This window comes from Ctenopharyngodon idella, chromosome 9, assembly GCF_019924925.1.
Source record: "Ctenopharyngodon idella isolate HZGC_01 chromosome 9, HZGC01, whole genome shotgun sequence".
NCBI classification, from domain to species: domain Eukaryota; kingdom Metazoa; phylum Chordata; class Actinopteri; order Cypriniformes; family Xenocyprididae; genus Ctenopharyngodon; species Ctenopharyngodon idella.
In genome coordinates, this window is record NC_067228.1 from 23471816 (window position 1) to 23495681 (window position 23866).

The following is a 23866-nucleotide window of genomic DNA, read 5'->3' on the forward strand; positions in this document are numbered from 1 at the left end:
CAGACAACACCTCTTCTTTCCTTTTGTTATCATTCACTTCCTCTGCAATGCTGCACAGTAGCAGTGTATTTGTGTGTGACAGGTGTCACATGCAGAAGAATGCCGAGAAGTTTCATTGCAAAAATGTGAAGAGAAAAAAATGAATAAATATGATCTCATTATGTAAAAATCCACAACAGGGAACAGTACTTCTTGCACTTCTCATCCTTTAAAGACCCTGCACATGAAGGTTGGAAAATATCTATTCTGTGTTTATTAGGGGCCAAGCACAAAAGCTGCAAAGGCACCTATTATATCTGTTTGTTTTCTTATTCTTATTTTTCTTTTTCTTCTTTGCATTCCACTATTGATGTCTATGGCAGCTCTTAGAACCCTTTGTGGGAAAAAGATGAAATTTGGCACACAGATAGAAGACGGTCAAAACATTAACCACAGCAATTTTGGAGTCTGTAACTCAATCCCTCTAGCGCCACCAACAGTCCAAATTTGCACTCATGTTTATGCAAATAACTTTTGACCTGTATAAGGGCTTTTCCTCTGAAACTGATTCTTTGCTCAAAACTAATCCTTTTTGATACTTTTTAAAACTGCCCCTAGACAGTTCATGTGATTTTCACCAAAATTGGTTCAGATCATTTTCAGACCGTGCTGGCAAAATGTTATTAAAAGATTTTTGATAGACCAAACCATTCTTGTATAGTGCACCAACAAATTTGTGGAAGGTTACGCCAAAATAGACATGAGGCTTTATCTCCGCAACACTTTAGTTTATTCAGACCAAATCTGGTACACGTCATCACAAGCATGACTTGAAGTTACTTGCAGCATTTTGGCACAGTGCCACCTAATAGTCAGGAGGTATGAAAAATTGATCTTTTTGCTAATAACTTCTGAACGGTTTGCCCAAAAATCACAAAACCAGTCTCTTTTGATTCAGTGCAGTGTACTGAGTCGAATGGTAGTTTTTCCTGTGTTGACCATTTTGGGTGTCGGCCATTTTGAATTTTGTTATAAAATGTTATATTTTATGAATGCATTGGCATATCGTTACAAAACTCGGTATGTGTCATCAGCACCATACCCTGAAGGTACTCAAAAAGTTTAGAGACAGCGCCACTTCTGGTCAAAATTTATAATAAAATTTTTAAAAACGCTAATAGCTTTTAAATAACTTTACCTATTTTAATGAAACTGGTCTTGATAGATTCCTTGAGTCATACCAAGAACAGTGATACCAATTATGCCGTAGTCGATCACACTTGCTGTCCACCATTTTGAATTGTCTTTAAAAAAAATATACTTTTTCGAACTCCTCCAAGATCGTTGGTCCAATTTTCACCAAATTCGAATCAGGTCATCTTCAGTTCAGACCGACTGACCAAACAGTTCTTGGATAACACCAACAAATTTGCTGGCATGATGCCAACTCATTCTGAGGTTGTAACTCTGCAATATTTTGGCATACTGATACCAAACTTAGGCTGCGTCTGAAATCACATACTCTCTCGAGTAGGTATTTATTTTAAATAAGTAATTACTTCACGACCTCTAAAAAACTACATTCTATATAGTATGAATGTACATAGTATGAATGTAATCTGGACATACTACATTCGCCATGTTGCCCTTACCATGTGACCTACCAGCATCAGTTACGTCACTTCACTGCTATTCACAAATCCTCTCCCGTGGCCTCATGGGACAGTAAAGTGTCCATCGTGTGCACACTTCAGAATCTCACCGGAAGAAGTAGGTCATCCAGTTACCTACTAGGGAAGTATGCGATTTCGGACGCAGCCTTAGTGTGTATCATTCTCACCTCACACTGACCACACCAAATCAATGTGGTGACAGTGCCACCTATTGGTCAAAAGTTATAAGCAATTAAATCACATTACAAACAATTGTCTCTATGATTTTGTGTCGTTATGTCTTTAATTTCTCAATTTTGAAACTGGTCTGATGCTCCCAGCCATGCCTGCAGAACTCATCATGGCTTTTTGGTGCTTGGCCCCTTAATTGCTGGTTGCAGTTTTTTCTTTATTTCTTCTTTAATGCTGAAATATAAAGTGAAATATTGTTCAAATCATGGAAGTTTTGCCAATTTTCATCTTTTACTTACTGTTTTTATTACATTACGAACAAAAGTAGATTAAGTAGACTTGAGACTTCCTGTAAAAAAAAAAAAAAATGTATGCAAAGATCAGCCATTTCAGATCCCTGTCAAATGTTTGGCTGCTTTCCCCAGTCCTCTATAGTGTTGAATAGTGACGCAGGTAGGAAACAGCCCCCACCCCCTCACCCCGTCTGACTCGTGCATCTGTCTGTAAAATTTCTGAAGTCATATTTCCCTGTTTTCACGTGCTCGGAGCAGCAGTGCAGAAATGCTTGAGCAGTGGATCATTGCAATGGCTGTTCTCCTTATCCTCTTCCATCCTGAACTTACTGAATCCTCCTCAAACTGCTATCTTGAAAAAGGTTTGAGAATTTCTGTTGCTTCTTAATTCAGTTAAGGCTGATTTATGTGATATGCAGCATATGTGTCCTTGTGGATATTTATAACTGAGTGAACTGAGCATCTCCAGATTATTAATCAAAAAGAGAGGTTTTATAATGTAGAGTGAAATTAACATTACAAAACAAAACTTTGCATTAAAGAAACAAATCAGCAGTGGAGGAACCTGCCGACTCCACTCCCTGCACCGTACCACATCCTCAATCTCTATCTTTCAAAAACAAAATGTGCATATATGTTTTTACCTTTCAGGTGGACAAAGACAAATAATAAGCGTGGATGAAAATGCGACGGCAATTGTGTCCTGCCCGGGGATTGCAGAAAATGAAAAACACATAACCATCAGTCTACACAAGGGTGATACAAAACTGCACTCAACAGATATGGGAAACAACACTCAACAATCATTGCAGAAGTTTCAGGTGTTCAAAGAAAACTCCTCCATCTCATATAAGATTCTAAGGACTGAAGCTAATGACACGGGACTATATTGCTGCACAAACAACACTCACATCATACAGACTATACTGCTCATCAAAGGTAAAACAAGATGTCAATTAAATGATTAAAATCATTTTAATTCACATTTATATGTGTTTATGATAGTGACAAAACTCAGCAGTCTTTGGTTACGTCCCCTGCTTGAACCAACCTAATATGATCTGCTGGTCTCCCAGCCTGGTCAGATCTTAAACCAGCAGGTTCACTGCAGTCTTGATTAGTTAAAGGAGTGCAGAAACAATACATTTACAGTAGAAAGTGTAAATTACATCAATATATGTTTCATTTAATATTGTTTGTATTGATTTCAGATGCTCTGCAGCCCACAGAACCATCTCCCCCTTGTCCCACTGATCAGACACTGCCACTTACTATTAGCTGTGGGGTCGCCCTTGTTTACAACCTGTTCATCACAGCCTGCAGCTGTTACTTCGCAGTGAGTATCCACATCTGCAACCCACATGTTTACTCACTCACGCATTTCTTTGCAGCAAGGACTTGTCCTATATAACCAACGCTATATCAAAGAGTTCATATTTGGAATATCACAAAATCAAGATTTAAAAATTGTTTCATGTGCTAGCACTATGAAATTGTTGATACACAGTTTTTATTTCAGTGTAAACTCAAGAACCCCGAGCCACCTGAGAACCCCTACATGAACACAAGACCGGGAGGATTCAGACGACACTGATGAGCTCGGGATCCAGCAAATATCAGCAATGCATGACATCTTCCATTGACTGTTACATTTGTACCTCCAATCAGCTGAGCAGTACTGTCCGTCACGCCAGACGTATTAAACAGTAATTGTTCTTGTATTTATTGCTGTTGTATGTTTATATATGTATATATTTACACTGAAACACTATGACGCCCTGACTTTAATGGAAACCTGTGTTTCATTGATGCAAATATCTATTGTTCGGGAATCTCTTCAATGTGACTTGTGTAGGATTTGAATTCATTTAGAGAAAAAATACAAGATTTTTTGCACAAGACAATGAATGAATATTCTGTTGTGGCTACAACTTTACAAGTTTAGAAGATCCTACTTTATTTTTACTGTCTGTAAATACTGTATCTGTAATTACACTATTGCACTTACTATTAAAAACATGCAATATCCAAACTTGCACCAGTGTAAATAGCAACATGTACTATTATATCAGTATGATTTGATTGTGACAGCAGAGACAGGAAATGACAGGAAAAAAGAATAGAGTGGTGGGTGGCGGTAACCATTGTTCTGCAAAATGTCTAGCGAGATTCACATGCAGGATCTGTACCATTGTGTTTATGTTAACAATAACATTAACCTTTGTGGCTGGTAAAAATCTAAGTTTCACAGAACAACATGTAGCTTACAGTATGTACACAATGAATGCATTATATCAAATGCTTTAAACTGTATTGTAAGTACATAGTACGTAAAATTGTGATCCAACTGAATTAAACTTTGATACAATAATAAAAATCAGAATAAACTAAATGATATTTGATCATTCTTCCATTTTATGTCTTTATTGAAGAGCGCTTCCAAGAGACATTATGAGTTGAAAGTATTATATCAAAATGCTTTAAATTGTAATGCAAGTACATAGTCTGTAAAATTGTGACCCAACAGAATAAAATGAAATTATGATACAATAATACAATTCAGATTAAATGTAATATTGTAGTATGTCTTTAATAAACACAGCTGTCCCAAGAGATATAAATTTCCAACACTCATAATCTGATATGATGCAATAATGAACGTGATCAGCAGATACATTATGCTGACCAGTTATTGTACTAATTTCGAAAGCGTCAAATCCGTTTTCAAGTGTATTTCTGATTTTAATATTTTCCCCAAATTCAGAGAGGCAAATAATCTCTTGACCACTGGGCTTTATGATAGGCTGAGAATCAAACCACACCCTTAACCAAATTTTCCAGTTCCACTGCTTTTGTACTGTTTTTGCTCGAGTCTCATGCTCATTCGATTTTTTTCCCCTTGATTACACATATTGTGCAAATTGTCTTCATTACTTGCAAAATTTGAGCACTTTACGGGCATTTGCAGTCAGCTTGAGGTTTCCTGCCACGTTACTGATGTCACAAAGCTTTTTTCCAGAACTCACTCAAGTATAAAGAGACAGGGGGATACCTCCACAGTTATTATTACATGACACAATGATTATCACACTTATTAGAATCTTTATAATATTTATCCCGCTGGGATTCGGTAAGTACCTTCTGGGCTTCTAATATTTGTTGTTGTGTCTTTGCTTTTCAAGCACAGATAGTAACAGCTCAACACTTGTGGGCTGTGTGGAAAGAATAGTATAGTACATTTTATTAATACTTTTCAATAATAAACTTTTTTTTTTTGGATTGTATTGATCATCTTTTGTTATTTGGCAGTTAAGATGTTGCTATTAATATGCAGCAAAATTAAAGTGGGTCAAACTTTGGCCTATATTTACAAATTCCGACATGCTCCAGATCCTCATTTTCAGCAAGAATTCCTGTTGGAATATAATTAAGTTTAACTTGAACTTTGGAGTGCTTTTGTTCTAAATGTTAATTCAGACTAAAACTCTAAACTGCTCTGTGCTTAAAAAAAAAAAGTTATTAAGTTCAATAATCACCAAAACTAAAATAAATAAATAAATAAATAATTTTAAAAAAAGTAAGTATAGTGAGTATTCAGGCTATATCTGATGTTTCATTCATCTTTTGTTTTGTTTCCAGCTCTGCGTGTGTCTCAGCCTTATCGTGTGGTAGGAAAAGAGGGAGAAGTGGCACTCCACTGCTCCTTTATTCCAAAGTCAAGGCTAGAGGAAATGCAGGTTTCTCTGTATAAAGGTTTGCGTGGCCAGGAGAAGATCTGCAGCGTTTTTGTCAACCTCTCTGAGCCCTACTTTACAACAGATGGCACAGTTAATTGCAGAGGGAATATTAGCTCTGGAAGAGTGGATATGATCATCACTGGACTCAGAGGGGAAGACACAGACCTCTATCGTTGTGAGATCGAGATTCTCTTCCCACCTCCATATCTCAGAGGGGTTGGGAACGGCACTGTTGTTTACATACAAGGTTAGTCTTGTTTTCAGTCTCTTGCATGTGGTTTTCCCACAGTTTCACCTTTTTTTGTACACAGTTGTTGATGTAGACGTCTGCGTCTGTAACGATAAACAATTTTGAATTTTTGTATTAATATTAGGCCTACTAACAGCAATTATCGAATTAATTAACAAAAAATTGCATTTTAGAAGCCGCTTAAAATAAATGAAGTATATGTTATCATAAATTTTTATCCTGATATGTTTTCAACGTACATTTTAATAGCAAATTTGGTATCATGTTCACAGACCCTTAGCCATTGTTCACTGTTAAAGCTCTAGATGGAGCTAGAGAGTAGGCTATGTTATAAACGTGTGAAGAAGGAAATGTTGTGGTCACCCGAAGATACTGGGTGGAAATGGGGCCTCCCCGCACATTCAAATTTACAGCACTTTGTGCTCTACATACATGGAAACTTTGACTTTACGTGTGAATGATGTTTTTCTTTGAAAATGTAGATTTCTTTATGACGATAGTGTGCTAACGTAAGCTCCTAAAGACTAAAAGGACTGAAAAAACAATCACCAAAGATGAGAGGGTAGCACTTAAATGCCACTAGCTTCCTGTTTTCAAAAAGAACAAGGCCTTTGCATAAAAAGATTAAAATTAGAAAAATGAATCACATAGCCCTACATACTGTCTTCAGTGCATTGAAAGGGGTATTTATTGGGTGGGGTAGGGTGCCATCCAGAGGGCAACTTTAGTAATCACTGTTCTTCTTTTCTAGAAACCCCAAACTGCCCCACTGCATCCACCTTGAGCCAGAGTCAAAGCCAGAAGCAGACATCCGAGCGGGAATCCGTCAAAAATGATGTGGGCCCACTTCCACTGCTATATGCCATTCTAATCATCACTTCCTGCAGCTTTATTCTACAGGTGAGAAATATGTCTATTCTAATGATTTTCTTTAAAAGATCAGCATGGCACCAGTAGGCTATATGCTGAGTTTTGGATAGATTTACTCAAGTTTTGAGTTTGAAAATAATGTGAATTGATGTCACTCATCTCTATAACACAGATGATCATCTGCAAATGGAGGGCTCCTTCGTCTATGGCACCAATGCTTTCACAAAAAGAGAGCTATATGAAATTCTAGGGGGGCAATCTCCCCATTTACATGTACTCACATGTATTCTCACCTGCATGTACCTGCATGTCATTTTCTCCTGCATGTATTTACATGTATTTTTTTACTGCATGTATTGGCATGTACTCACTGTATTTTACAGTTCCATGTATGTATTCTCACCTGCATGTATTCACATGTATTTACATTACATTTGAACATTGTTTTTTTTCTTTCATTTTATTAATGAAATAAACATATTTGTTTTAAAACAAAAATAATGTTTTCTGATAAAGAATTATTTCTTATGTCTAGATGGTGTCATAATTTGTTTTCTAAGAATGCCTTGTGGTTATGATGACACTGTCACTGTAAACTATGGATGCACCGATACCATTTTCAAGGGCCGAGTACGAGTACCGATACTTTTTTTCTGGTACTCGCCAATACCGATGCCTATACATTTATTAGTTTCCCTCTCTCTCTCTCTCTCTCTCTTATTTTTCTCTTTTTTTTGGTGATGTTGCAGTTTTCCAAGCACAACACAGTGAGACTAATGAATGTAGGACAGCTTCTTTATTATTACTCTAATGAAAAAAGTAATCATTTTTATGTGCTTGTCACAAACTTAAAGAACAAAAATTTCACAGCATGGGGTAAAAGGCATACAGTATTTATACAAATACTTTAGCTAAAATAATGTTTTTAATAATGACTAGGTTAATACTTGTTCAAAATAATAACTTTAGCAAAGTTTTCTGTTTATTTTGATAAATAAAATAATTTTTGTTCAGTAAATATACTGTCATTAAAATAGGCCTATGTGATATATATTTTCATCTATAAAATATAAAAATAGATTTTAAAAATACAGAAACAAAATTATTTTAAAAAGTAAAGATTCTGAAAGCATTGAAGCAGATCCCATAATAGCCTATTTAATATATATTTACAGTAGTAACAATAAATTATATTTTATTATGATATGATTAATATATTTTAAAATATGATTGTTTCATTATAAATATGGTGATTATCTCTAAGATGGATACCCAATTTGATATATGATATTTGCTATTTGAATCTAACCATGTCATGTCAAGAAATGGAAAAGTTAGCCAGCTATTCATTATCATGTTAATTATTGTGCCTTTTGCCCCAACAGCAGGGGCGCTTTTTACCCCAAATACCATACTTTTAAATATTCTTCCGTTATTGAAAAAATGTTGCTTGAATTACCTTGAACAAAACTGAAAATCCTTAAGAAGACCTTTGTCTGAAAATACAAACATTAATTTAATGGATTCTTCTTTACTACTTAAATCAACAACATTTTAAAAAACATCAAATATTAGATCAAACTACCTCAGAATCAACTTTGTGCTGCTGCCTGCGATCGCGTCAAGGATCAGACAAATTTGCACGTGCATTTTGAAAAACAGAAGTTTAGGAAAGTGCTGCGGCAAGTTTTTGTGCCATCTAGTGGTTTAGAGAAAAATAAAATCAAAGGCGCCTTTAGCCCCGTTGTACCCTATATATAATTGTCGTTATATAAAAAGAAATTTACAAACAATACAACAAATACTATAGAGCTACAAATTAAATAAACTTGTTTTTCAGATACAGTAGATATCTGCAGAAACCTGTGATATAGTACGCTTCTGGTCTGTGTCATTCAGCGCAATTCCGCCTATCCCGCCTTCACTAATCGATAACGAATTGTGATTGAAAGCATGCAGTTCGCAATGTGTGGGTTGTCATCATTAATTTTTAAGTATTTCCACACCCCTGAGGCTGACATTGTTTCTGCTGTTGCCGCCGGTGTCTCTGTGCACGGAAAATTCTGTCAGTTACGTCACGTGAGGTATCGATCTTTGGTATCGGGGGTATTTTTACGAGTACAAGTACACGAGCTTGGTATCGGCCCGATACCAATACTGGTATCAGTGCATCCCTACTGTAAACCCTAACGCTCAAAATAATGAATTGGTTTGAGTAGGACAAACTTAAATTAAACAAAGTTAAGTCAAATCAACTGTTATGAGTATTGAGCACATTCGTTTTCTTTCAAGTTCACAGAATTGATACATTTTAAGTAAACTGAACCGTTTCATTGCTTTGAGTTTTATGAACTTCTTTCTTTTAATTTAGACGAACTTAAGTTTACACTAATAAAAATGTTCACAATGAGGTTACATGAAAATGTTAAGTTAAATGTATGTGTTATTATAATTACACTATAATTAGTGTATTCAGACATTTCAGGTTAAGAACAATTAAAACGTATGAGTACAAAATAAAAATCTGCCAGTTCTACTTCATAAACTTTGAATTTCTTAACTTAAAAATTTTGAGGCAACTGATTGCCTCAGTGTTTTTGAGTTTTGCCAACTTGTTCGGGTTTACAGTGTACACCTCATTAGTAAATATACAGTGGCTAAAAAAGTCCACACACCACTGTTGAAATTGATATTTTTCCACATTTAGCGTGATGTTGAAACCAACAAAATTCATGTAACAAACAAATTGAAACTTTGGTCGCACTTTATTTTTCAGTACGTGCACTTTCAATACTTGCAGTGTACTTTACCAAGAAAGTACTGAATAATTTGGGTTAAGATTAGATTTAGGGGTAGGTTCAGGACTGGTACTAGTTATTGGCATTATAATTACTACAATAAGTATATAGTATGTACATGCAAAACAGGAAAATAAAAGTGCTACTGAAACGTGTGCACACCCTTTTATAATGGGGCATGTTACTTTGTTTGGAAGTAACCAATCGCATTCAAACCTGTACTGAAAAGGTAATTATAATCCTGACATGACTCTTATTCAAAAAGACTGGCTGCTGTATTAAAAGCAAAGGGTGCTTCAACCAAGTTTTAGTTGAGGGGTGTGTGTACATTTGTGCAACCAGGTTATTGTAAGTCTTTAGTTTTTTTTTTTTTTTTTTTCTTCTTATCTATTAGTTACTTGAATTTTGTGGCTTTCAATATGACATGCAAGAAATGATATGACATTTTTTTAAATCTCAAAGCCCCACAATTTTAACAGGGATATATGATTCTCCTTGGATACCAAAGTAAAATTATTTGATGGTAATAGTAATAAGTAATGCCACAAATGGTAATGGCTTTATAAATTAAAAGAAGTCAAACATATATGTCAGCCATCAGTATCAATCTTTGTCATGTCGCCAAGACATGAAGAGGAAAAAAATGTGACAAAGTCATCACAAACATGTCTCAGTTCTGTGAACCTTAGCTATCCATCACAAAAACAGGACATGAGTACCTGATATCTTGCTGTGCTTTCATGTTTGTAAGTGCTTCAACAGGATGTGGAACTGAAAATAGATTGATTTACAAAAAGTCTGAAATCACAAACAACCCTCACCACAACTAGGACATTAACATGCTTCATTTATTTGGCTTATAGTGAAGAAAATAAAACCTGATGAAATCATGTATTTGATTGTAAAATCACCTTCACACACAATTAGTTGAAGATTTGATCTTGACGTGTGAACAATATAGAGTATATACAAAATCCATTTAAAAGTAAGTGGTTCAGGATTACTTTATTGCTCATTTAGTAAGATATGGGTTTTTCCTAACATGGTTGTGCATCAAACATTTTCCTTTCAACAACTTCATATTTCAAGAAAGCTGCCCACTCATTTCCTCACTGACAGACGTGTGTCTTGTCTGGGACACCTTAAGCAAGAGGTAAAAAGTCAATCACAGTCTTTAAATAACGTCCCACAATATGATTCATTTCACAAAAATGAATCTTAAATGTGTGTGTTAAATGTTGCTGTTTTCCTTCATCACTTAATCAACTTTTCACACAACAACGAATGACAAGAATGATGTTTGTGGGTGATATTGATCACTTACCCACATACTTCCTGTGTTTTCTCACTACAGTAAAAACAAAGTGAAGAGGCTCGTCCACCATCACACTGTCAAACTGACGAGGATACGTTAACATGCCTGACACACTTCTGCTCACTCTCAGCTTTTCTCTGATCCTTCACTACGGTAAGAGGATAACCTTTCTCATGTGGTTGTCAATTACTCTTCTGTTTACATTCATGCCATTATTCTGGTAACCAACTGGCCATTCTTAAGGTAATTTTTGCTTGTCATGTTTGTTTAAATTAACAGGAAAATATAAGTGTATTGAAATAAGACACTGCATTTACATATATTAATTAGAATATGGTCATATTCAGATTATGTAAAAGTCCTTGACTGCCAAAACCAGATTAAACCAATGTTCTGGTTTCTGAAAATCTGAACAGCTGTTATGTTTGTATTCATTTTGAATCATGTAAAGACCTTATTCTGAATATCCACCATGGCTGAATATTCATTTATACCCGCACATGTCCAAATGAAGGTAATTCTGGGTTATGCTAGATTCGACATTTTGTTGTATTACATGAATATTCCCAATAACTGTGGAGAATGTAAGTGACATTTTTAGAATAAAGACTTAAACAATATTGACTTTAATTGGGAAATGATGTGCATGTAAACATTATCAAAGTCAAATAGTTTTCTCAAAGTAAAAAAGAAAATATAAAATGTTTAAACTATAAATGAATTAATAAAATCTCTTCTTTGTTACCTCAGTTTGTAGTTTGAAAGTGAGTGAACCTCTCAACCATACGTTAAATGACGATGGCTCAGTCAGTGTCACATGTATGTTTTGGGCACAAGGACAGCTTGGAGTGGAAGGCAAGCTGAAAATGAATAATGAATATGTTTGTGAGATTTCGGATAAAAAAGAAGATGACAAGTGTAATTGGCAGCACAGTGACAACAAATTCACGTTCACCTTGAGGAATCTATATAAAAGTGAGGACCTACTTAAAAATGAATTTTCCTGTGAGATATCCAAAGTAGATCCAGTTCCAATCATAACTGAAGTTGGGCCAAAAATGAAGCTTTTCCGAGGTAAGTTTACCCCATTTCAACATCACAGTACAGTATAATGTAGGCTATAAATCAGTTTTATATACCCAAAAATAGTGTATTTAACTGCATATACATTTTTTTTTACTTTGAATCTATTTAAAAAAAAAATAAAAAAATAAAAACTTTATATAAATGATTTTATTTTAAGGTTGCAGTAACCATTTGGCTCCACCAAAAAACAACTGTTCATGCTCTAACAATAACAAGGAACCCACACCTAAAGTCAAGACCCCATCTGAAGACAAGACCCCAAATGAAGACATGTATACCCTTCTCATCTGTGGTCTGATCATAGTGGTGGTGATGCTCTCTATCTACAGCATTATTCTCACTGTATTCTACATCAGGCTGAGGGTAAAACTTATTTACAGAGTTTTTATTTTGTTTGTTTGTGTTATTTTATTGGTGTCTTCACTACTAAATATAGGCTATCTTGTCTGTAGCCTAAACATAGGCTATCTTGTTGCATTCATTTATTTTATCTAAAAAGGTTGTGCTATATTGTGAAGAATATTGTACATGTTGCGTTCACACCATGTCGTAATTACCGTAATTTCGAGATGACAACACATGACGTTCAACACTAGGCTTGTTCGTGATGCATCGGCGCTGCGCAGCGTATGACATCAAAGTATCGCGAGAGCTATTCAAAAGCATAAGAAGTCGATTGCTCTCCAGTCGGTCTCGCGGTACTTTGATGCCATACGCCGATCGGTCTGCGCAGCGCCGACGCATCTCGAAGAAGGGCTAAATGAATCTGCAGTGGGTACGGTAGGTGGTACAGCGGTCACGTGGTACAAGTAGGAGCTCTCAGAAATCTGTAATAATTTGTAATTACTGCAATTATGACATGGCGTGAACGCATCACGGGCACGGCAATGTTATGATGACAGACAGCGGAATGACTATATTCACAATACAGCAAACTCACAAGTGCCTTCCACTTTTAAATCTTATTGGCATCGAAGTTTCCATAAAGAACCTTTAACATCCATGGAACTTTTCCATTAAAAAAAACTTTAAATAGCCTACACCTTATTTTATTAACATAAGAGCGGGCATGGCCATTTGTAAATTGAATGTTTCTGGCTTCCCGTATCATCCGTTGTACAAAACAGCTCCTTATACGGCTTGATATTGCAAATGTAGCCTATTTATTACCATATTATTGTAATGTATTGTCAAATAACCTAAACATTCTGGTTTGTATCGCAAATACCACCATTTACCATACTCTAGGCTACTTTGTTATTCTTCTAGTCATTAACGGTCATACCAAAGCCACTATAAGGCAAGCCTGCAACCTTTAGCCAAAAAAGCGTAACGGCTAATGCTAACGCTCCGCCCCCGGCGGTACGCAGGGAAGGAGACCAGAGGCTGTTTTTTGAATGGATGTCAATGGATGAGAGGCTTCACTATGCTGATTAAACAGCTTTTGTGGGGAAATAGCTAATCATTTAATTAATCAACAGCCTGTTTGCTAATCTTCAGCATGTTTTACACTAAACAATACTTTCGTTGGGAACTACATGTAGATTTTAGCTTGATAAAAAATGTATTTTTTCAAGAGAAGGCAGACTAGGGAATGTTGCGACTGATGTCACTGCCATTACACGATAGGCTGAGAGGTGCCGCACGTGATTAAGTTAGCCGTTAGCTTTCTCCAATGGTAAGATATACAGAACCTCTTATCTCCCTATTATATACAATCTCTGTTTATACTACAGGGCTGTTGAATGCTCGAATCTGATTGGTTTACCAACGTTCTAAGGTGTGCAGTTATTTTCAGGGAAACGCACGGCTAAAGTAGTTCTAGGAAGGTCTTGACCGCATTGCAGTTCCATATCACTTCGCCAAATGATTTCAATTTCAAAAGGTCCTACAGCCTACAACCGCAAAAGAACCAAAACCCACAACGACACCGACCAAGCAAATAAATATAGTAAACAATAGGATGAAAACGACAAATTATTTTGTCAATTAGTTATTGACAATTTATTGTCGACAAATTAAAAGATCATTACTACGCAACATTCATTCAGCATCTATGAGTGGAAATACACATTTTAAAGGTATAGTTCACCCAGAAATGAAAATTGTCACCATTTACTGACCCTCAAGTTGTTTCAAACCTGTATGACTTTATTTCTCCTGCTGAACACAAAAGAAGTTATTTTAAAGAATGCTGGTAATATCTTCTTTTGTGTTCAGCAGAAGAAATAAATTCATACAGGTTTGGAACAACTTGAGGGTGAGTAAATAAATTTTTTTTGGGGTAAACCCTCCGCTCAAAATGAATATTTTAATGAATCTTCTGTCGTCTGTTGTTATACTTGTGTTTTGTCCTTTGTCTGCTGATAAATGGGATTTAAAGGGTTAGTTCACCCAAAAATGAAAATTCTGTCATTAATTACTCACCCTCATGTCGTTCCACACCCATAAGACCTTCGTTCATCTTCGGAACACAAATTAAGATATTTTTGATGAAATCTGAGAGGTATATGACCTGTCCATAGACAGCAATTTAACCGACACTTTCAAGGTCCAGAAAGGCACTAAAGACATTGTTAAAACAGTTTGCGTGACTGCAGTGGTTCAACCTTAATGTTATGAAGCGATGAAAATAATTTTTGCGCGCAAAAACAAAACAAAAATAACTACTTTATTCAACAATATATTCTCATACGTTGTTTACATCCAGCACTTCCAGGTTCTACGTCAGAACGCCGACTCATTATTAACAATGTCTTTAGTACCTTTCTGGACCTTGAAAGTGTCGGTTAAATTGCTGTCTATGGACGAGAATGGATTTCATCAAAAATATCTTAATTTGTGTTCTGAAGATGAATGAAGGTCTTACGGGTTTGGAACAACATGAGGGTGAGTAATTAATGACAGAATTCTCATTTTTTTGGGTGAACTATCCCTTTAATAAAGCTGTCAGCTTAGTATATTTTTTAAAAATCAATTTAATTTTTTTAATTTGAGATAAAACTGAGTTAAATCCCATGGAATGCAATGCAAGCATCAAATATGTGTTATTCTAAGCTTAATACAATTACATTCATATCATGCTGTTCTGTTCTGCATTTATATATTGTCCTGTTTTTGTCTTCCTCTCCAGGTTACAAATCCTGAGCCTTCTGACAATCTGACCTATGTGCCAATGCAGGTAAGGGCTTTCTTCTGCCTTGCCAACACTGCAATATGACTGTACTGTACCTGTGGCTGTTTGACACAGTACTTCAAATGCAACTGATTTCACTGTGTTTTAGAAGAATATAAAACGCCGTGATCCAGACAACACAGATTACGTGGACATGCGTGAAGTGCAGAAACGGGGAGGATCCCACAGAGATATGAACCACAACTCTCATCTGATCACCGTCTGAGCCCATTTCTAGTGGAATCAGTGAGCTCATGCTTTAACTGCTCTAGGACCCACTGCTGGATTAAATATAGTTAAGCTATACACTAAAGTATATTGCAGGACAAAACCATTGCCTTTATACCAATGCCTGAATCTCTAAATTGCTGCTGCACCCCATTCAACCGCTCCCTCCTATTATACTGTATTGTTGTTCTCTGTTGAAGATAATTCATCTGCTGGCTTGTACAACCTCATGCTGAATTGTAGCTATGCCAAGCTAAAAGTATATGAAATATAAAGTCTTTAGCTTGGGCATTTTTTATTAATATTTTGATCCCATGGACCAATAATAAATGATAATATCTGTTTTGTTCATTTCAAGTGCCTCATTTTTCTTTTTTCAAAAATTATAACTTTTTTTTTAGACATTTGTATTATTTTTAAATATGTAACAGAGACTATATTGAATGATGAATTAAATTTGCTGATTATTTGATGAAGTAAATAAAGAAAATGACTGGAAGGTGAGAAATGTTTAATGCGCCAATATTAACACAATATCATACAAATTGTAATGTACTGGAAATCATTTTGGTTTGCTCTTCAAATGACTCACTACAATTTGTTTCAAACATTAAAGGGATAGTTCACCCAAAAAATGAACATTTTGTCATCACTTACTCACCCTCAAGTTGTTACAAACCAGAGTTTCTTTCTTCTGTTGAACACAAAAGAAGTTATTTTAAAGAATGATGGTAACCAGGCAGTTGACAGTAGCCTTTGACTTACATAGTAGGAAAAAATGCTATGGAAGTCAATGGCTACCGTCAGCTGTCTGGTTACTTTTGTGTTCAACAGAAGAAAGAAACTCATACAAGTTTGAAACAACATGAGGGTGAGTAAATGATGACAAAATTTTCATTTTTTCATTTTCATCTTGTTTATTTCACATTCACCACTCTTGATGGTCAACTGTTTAAAAATGTGCACTTTGGCACTTATTGTTCCTTATAAATACAAATATATGTGTTTTCTCCACATTTTCAGAATAGATTGCAACAATGCACTGTAGTAAATCATCATATTGTATACAAATTTGACACAACTCTTACATACATACAGTATTTTATACCTAAAGACTATATAAACAATTTTCCAAAATGAAGTATCTCTTAATGATGAACTAAATTTGGTAGCACCATGAAACCACCATGACACTCTGTGGAACAAACTCAGAGTTACCCATAAAAACAAGAGCAACATTTAGGCCTACGCTTTCGCATCTCACTCTGCATAATTTCCATATCATGCAGAAGCTATATGACATATGGACCAAGCAAGTTTGTTGACAAAAAATTTACAATATCATTCAACCTCAAACCACATCCAGTCTCTTCATGTAAACATGCATATTTTTCATCTATTTCTGTCTGTTTTTGAGGACTGAAGATGCATATAATTATCAAAAATGAAAATCACCCACACACTGTAAAACAAATGAAAAACAGTTACTGTACCACAGTTACCACATACTGTAAAACAGTGTTTTAACACTTTTTAGCTGACTTAATGTCCACCAGTTTGTTGAACTTAGTTGAACTAGCATCTGTTCTTTTATTTTACTATAATTCTGTTTCTCTAAGTGCAACAGTGTTACAATAAATGTGTAAAGGAAGAGAAGTAATGGGTTTATTTATAAAAGTGACTAATCCACATTTGCTATGGCAATGTCAAATTATGATCTATTCAAATTGTACTACGAAAACCTGTATCATAAACATCAAACTAGTGTTGTCACAGTACCAAAATTCCAGTAGTCGGTACCAATACCATAAAAATGTTACGGTTCTTGGTACCAATTTCGGTACCACAGCAAAATCTGTTGGAACTATTTTACTATTTTATATAGCCTATTTTAAAAACATATTAAATATGGTAATCATACATATAAATATTTGGAGCGTGTGTGTATGTTTGTGTGTGTATATATACCTCAATGAAATAAATTTTGAAAAAACAAAAAACATCCATTTTGTAACAGACGTGCATGTTTATTTTAGCTATTACGCCAGTGAGTGAAACGACACACTACAGCCTGTAAAACTATGAAATAAATATCGGTAAATAATGGTAACCTAAATAATAAGAAAGTTAAATATTATTTAAAAAAAAAAAAAAAAAAAAAAAAAAAAAAACATTCGTTTTTTATTTCTACACAAAGATGCGTCATATAGCCGGTCTGCGCTTTGAGAGGGATGTGGGACACGAGCAGGAAAGAGGTCATTTCTCTTTAATAATATCTTCATGTCATCTCCTGATGTTACAAGCAACTGACACTTGTTGTAAAAGGTCTGAAGAGCAAGTTTTATCTTCACACATTCAGGCTATATTTGATTTAGCGCTGCCAGGGAAAGCGAAAGTAAAAAAAATACCAGCGTGTGTGAAAAGCGCTATACAAATAAACTTGACGCGCCTTATTAAGTCTAATAACAAGCACAAACTGTGTTAAATAGAAATTGACGTGCAAGCAAAAAGGTTTCTGTTCTACGGTGTTTTTTCTACTTTACCACAGTAAAGAATGCGAATAGCCTATAATAGGCCTAAAAGCGAACGAAAGGAAGAAACGTTATAATCCCCTGCGTGAGTGAAGATTTGGGAAAAGAAACAGAGATTTCCATGTTCAATGGAATAACTAGGCTAATGGAATATTGTTAAATTCTCTGCTAATCGGGTGACCAGATCGTGATTCGCAAAACAGAATACAAAGCTTAAATTTATGGACTCTCGTACCTCTCACATTCGGCATGAACCAAAATGTTTCCATGGCTGCGATGTCACATTTAATTGCTAACCTATTATTTCTTTTGTAAACAAAGCTTTGTGCTTCACTCGTGTCATATTCAAGTAAATACTGGCACAGCCCTATCAGTGGGTACCGAATATACCCGGATTCTCGGTGCTCCCGGTACTACAGAAATGCTGGTATCGTCACATTTTCAAAATTTCAGTAATTTTTGGTACCGAAGTACCGGTACTTTTGACAACACTACATCAAACTGCTGTGTAACATCAAACTGTTAATGGGGTTCCCCTTTAGTTGTGACATTATCTTGCAAGTGACCTTTTGTGTCCTTTCTAGTCTAGTCCTTCAGAGGCTTGTAGACTAGATTCGTCCTCAGCATTAAACACTAGTATATGACGGTCTGGTAAGTGCACATAGCTATGTCACACACGTTCCCCCATGGTCACAGCACGAAAATACTATTAAAACAAAATTTCAGAAAATACTTTGTGTTAAACATTTTTATATTAACTGTCTTTCAGTACAATGAATGACAACCGTTTGCGGTTTCCAAATGTCTTACATTATTGGTAGTTTAGTGTGAGCAAAAAAGCTCAGTTTTTGTGTGTCCCTTTAAATGCAAATGAGCTGCTGCTCCTAAGCAGAGGGCGGGGTTTCAAGAGCTCATGTTAGCGCATAGTGTTAGCAGTGCCGATTACCTCACGAAGACTCACTAGAAATGTCAGAAACTGTTCAGCCTTTTATGTTCAAATCGAAGTCGGACAATGATGGAGAGACTCAAGAAGAAGTGAAAACATGTAGAATGCAACAGGACGTTTCTGAATGGTTAAAGGTGCAATATGTAATATTTTTGCAGTAAAATATCCAAAAACCACTAGGCCAGCATTATATATTTTGTCCACTTGAGTACTTACAATATCCCAAATGTTTCCAACTATTTGTAAATCGTGAGAAAATTGCAATTTTAACCAAGCGGCAACCTCGCCCAGTTTCTCATGATGCCAATACGGAAGTGATTTAAACTGCAATTCATCGACTGGCCGCTAGGGACAGACTCCAAAAGAGTTGTTAAAATGTGTTAAAACGGCCAACTTTACAGCAGAAAAAAACATGTTTACAGGTTGGTACAAATTGTGGTTTTGGCAGATCATTCAGAAGAAATGATAATATATCAATATTTCATGGATTTAACGCTTTTGTGGACAAAAAGTAATTTTTTTTTGTTTTGCAAAGGACACTCATGGACATTTTACCCAATTAAGTGCCACAGATTGGATTCATCTCGTGATCACTATTTCATTATAAAGGTATAGAGTCCCGTTTGATTTTGCGTTTTGTTATTAATTACTGGCGTTGGAGCATCTATATCTTAAAAAAGTAACCGTAGATTGTAAACCTTTGGAACTTTCTAATGATATAACTTATCTTTATCAATATTTTAGATAGTATCTTTGATAGATAGATAGCTCCTTTAACTGCTAACATGATTGATCACGTCGAGCCAGGCGGGCGTGGTTTCAGCAACCAGTCATCTCGGTTCCAACCACGTCCCGCCTCTTTTCCCATTTTCAGTTATCCGGGAGTGACGTGTGGTGACGCGCTGCTAAGATGGCAGCGGCCTCATTTTCGCTTCAAAAATGCTCTTCAGAAATCTACGGGTGACGTCACGGACACTACGTCCATATTTTTTTACAGTCTATTGCTGTGTTCGAAATCGCCCCCAATACCCTCATTCACTATTCCCTACATTACTCCACTAATATAGTCCACTTGAAAGAGGGAATGAAACGAGTGAGTGAATTCGGACACTGAGTGCATCGGAAGGGCTGCAGATTCTGCATAGTTTGTGCTGCTGTTTAATAATCTTTTGAAATGTAGCAAACTGGCAGCTCCAGTAGTAATAAATATTTATGTTGGACTAGCATGTTCAAACCTTTTAAATGATTTAATGATTAATTAAAAAGGAATTTATACCTGCATGATAATGCTGGACCAGCGCGGTTTGGAAAATGAATGGATAATTGATTCAGCTGTGGGCGCCATCTCCTGGCGAGACGCGGGAATTCATTCAGCGCGCGACTCTCACAGTGCATTATGGGTATTTCTCTAGCCGCCGAGCGTGCATCGGTTGTACACTCGTTATTGCGGTGCATTGTGGGATTGAATGAGTGCACTCAACATCGTCTACTATGGTTTCAGACACAACTACAAATGGCTGTCCTCTCAAATAGTGCCCTATTTAAGGGTATAGGGTGCGATTTCGGACACGGCCTATGATTTTAACACAAAGCTCCGGGAGTCGCCTGTCAATTGCGTCATACATACCCGCGTTAACCCTCGGTCTGCCTCGGTTTTCGGTTTTATTTTGTAGAAACCATGGAAACACCAAAGACACTTTAATATATTACACTTTTTAATAGACAAGGCAACAACTGTTTTGATATATTTATAGACAGAAAATTAATTGTTGTTATATAGCTCAACACGTTTAGTCTTATTGCTTAAATCTAATTTTCTAATTACCATGCCTCAGAGAAACACTATTTTGTCAAGTAGCTAACATAGCATAATCAGATTCAGCTTTATTTTTAGTAACAGTAATACAGAATTTTCTCCATCATACAATACGTTTTAAAATTAATTGCATGCCATTTATCAACACAAGCCATCCAGCATATATTCAAAACCGATCTAGCTTTAGTGATGTGACGTTTGACACCGAAGCTTCGAAGCTTGTATCAAAAAAACCAAACATCTCACAGTGAAGCGCTGTATCGCAGCTTGACCACGTGATCGGTGACGTCCGAAGCTTCGTTTTCGCACACAACCACGTGACTGCTTCGTATTCTGATTCACATAACGTGAACCCTTGCGCAGATGTGAAGTGTCATTTGCTTTTTAGCAGAGGAATATGTCATAATACGAATTTACATGTGCAGTTTTGTGCATGTTAAGTTTGTATTTATTCCCAGTTCATTGTTTTATACGCTTTTCATGGCACAGAGTGATTTATTACATGACTACAAGATGTCGTTAGTATGCACCGTGTTGAAAAGCTTCGAGTAATGAACCTTTTTACGATACACTTGAGGGGAAAGCCTCGGTGCTTCACAAAGCTTCTATCTATCTTACTGCAGTGTGTCTCAAACAAGTGTCTCACAGCAGCCACCGAGCGAACGCACAGAGTAACGTTATAACATTATTTTCAACACTCTCAAATGTATCTAATAAGATAAACAGAGCTGCGTTACCTCATACTCATGACCGGAAAAGCGGAAGCAGCGCCGGCGACTGTGGCATAATAAAAGTTCCGCTGCTCGTGAGGCGTGTGTTGCGCAATCGCTGCGCGGCCTCGTTCAGCCCCCATAACACTCGGTCCTGCTCTGCTTCATACTACAATAACGTTAATAATCGCATCCATGAACATGATTATTTCCCGAGTGCTATCCCTATTCTTTTGCACCAGCCTTTGAGTTGAAGATCACATGTCCCAAGATTCCGCGCTGGCATCATCAAGCTACGCCTGTGTTTTGAATAGGCCTCTAGCAGACAAAATTTTTAGATATTGCACCTTTAATTGATTAATTTATGTAACTGATGTGGAGATAACTATCTTAAAGTTATTGATTGCATATTCTGTTATGATAATATATAAATCGCTTGTGTGGGAACTGTTGTAAGATCCTACAGAGCCAGAGAATATATGCTGCATGAAGATAGAACAGGTATTGTTTAGTTTAATTATGGTTATAACTTATGTTGGCATCTTCCTTTTATGAGATGCTATTGCATTTGTGTTATGCATTATACGACTGACAGACTGCAACGGTTGGAGTTAAAAATCATCATTTGTGTTCTACTGAAGAAACAAAGTCACCTACATCTTGGATGCCCTGGGGGTAAGCAGATAAACATCAAATTTTCATTTTTGGGTGAACTATCCCTTTAAGTGTTTTAGTTTCATCGTCATGAAAAGGTCAAAGCCATCAGGGGCTCAGTATCGTAAAAATAAAAAAGAGGATTAAAAAAGAAAGCGAAATATACAGGTATGTTACTAACTAGTTAATTGTTCTGTTCTACTACAAGCTAGTCGCTCCATCACGAGCAAAACATGACACTGCATATTAGCACGGGACGGATTTACCACGTCATGCTCATTTCAGCAGCGGAATATTATAGCATAGTAAAGTTGAATTAAAAAATCATTATCAGAGATGGCTGTTTAGTGTAAATTGACCAAGTGATAGCGTCATAACTATGACAAGTTTGACAACCAGCGTGGACCTGCCAAACAAACATAGTTTCAACAGAAAAAAAAAATATATATATATATAGAAAAATGAGTTTTACATGAATTCAGTGCATATCAAGCAATAACTTAAAATAATAGACGGATATTGAGATATCTTTAATACTTTTAGAATTACAGGCACAAAAACTTTGGAAAAATATTATTTATGGCACTCAGACAGGAACGTTCAATTGTGTTGATAGAAAAAAACAAGATACATTTATAGTTTCAACATTATTTGTTCTTCAGAAAAATGTGCGACCATTGAAAATGTGTACCAATTTACTCATGGAGGTGCACTGAGATCCCTATCTCTGGAAATTAACTATATTGGGACTTAAAATTAAGAAAAGAAAAGTTTGTTGAGAATTATAATCTAAAAGGATATTAAGATATCTATAATATGAGTTACAGAAATGCAAACTTTGGGCGAAAAACACAAGAAGTGCTTTTTGCCATTTTTGAACTGTTGGCATATAATGCAACAAAGATTGCTAACGTCAACAGATTTAACTAACAGTCCTACCAATCTCTGTGTAAAATATGTTGTTCTAAAGTCATTTTACCCCCCTGTAATCTGACTCCAAATCTCAGGTGAAAATTGTAATTCTGACCCCCCCCCATTACAAAATATTGGATTACTCAGTAAATATACATCCATTGCATTTAATATTTTGGCTTTCTTCTTGATTTATGTTTGTCTTTCTTCAGGAAGAAAAAAAAAGGAAAATCAAAAATTTGAGCAGGGAATGTTTCTGAAATTTGGTTGATTTTGACATGAAATTACCCAAATGTGTTTATGTCTGAGAATCTTTTATACATCTTTTATACATATACTTAACTGCAGATAGTGAAATGACATACACTGTGTGGTATAATACAAATATTTTCAGTGTCCCTTATTTTCCTGTAAAGAACCACGTTTGTCCCTTATTTTCCTTTCCAGAAGTTGGCAACCCTACTTGAGGGTGAGTAAAGCTTGGGCTAATTTTCATTTGAACGTGAACTAATCCTTTAAGGCAACGGGTTTCCTTTCCCTTACTTTTTTAAGTAAAGTCAACTAACTTTTCACAGTGCATCTTGTGATGGTGTTTCTGCCATCTTACCCTGGTGATGTACAAAAATGCTATACCCATAAAGCATCACTGTTACCTACGCTATTATTGAGACAGCATCATAATATACTTCCCACCCACAGAGGGTTAATGTGCTCCTGCTGAA

At 35.9% G+C, this 23866-nt stretch overlaps 2 protein-coding genes and 1 long non-coding RNA gene across 3 annotated transcripts; 2 read left to right on the forward strand and 1 right to left on the reverse strand.

The window, feature by feature from the left end:
• Positions 1-4848: 4848 nt before the first annotated feature.
• LOC127519330 (cytotoxic T-lymphocyte protein 4) lies at positions 4849-7474 on the forward strand. Its single transcript, XM_051906966.1, has 4 exons — positions 4849-5246; positions 5756-6100; positions 6855-7003; positions 7146-7474. The coding sequence occupies exons 1-4, from the start codon at positions 5195-5197 to the stop codon at positions 7221-7223; spliced, it is 624 nt and encodes a 207-aa protein (XP_051762926.1). The 5' UTR covers positions 4849-5194; the 3' UTR covers positions 7224-7474.
• Positions 7475-10757: 3283 nt separating this feature from the next.
• On the reverse strand, positions 10758-11948 carry LOC127519303 (uncharacterized). The gene is made up of 3 exons (XR_007931772.1): positions 11832-11948; positions 11096-11234; positions 10758-10912 (listed from the first exon to the last, which is right to left on the reverse strand). It is a non-coding gene; the product is annotated as an uncharacterized LOC127519303 (long non-coding RNA).
• si:ch211-67e16.3 (uncharacterized) lies at positions 11060-15926 on the forward strand. Its single transcript, XM_051906921.1, has 5 exons — positions 11060-11239; positions 11837-12160; positions 12330-12535; positions 15306-15353; positions 15457-15926. Exons 1-5 carry the CDS (start codon positions 11188-11190, stop codon positions 15571-15573), a joined length of 747 nt encoding a protein of 248 aa, XP_051762881.1. The 5' UTR covers positions 11060-11187; the 3' UTR covers positions 15574-15926.
• Positions 15927-23866: the final 7940 nt, after the last annotated feature.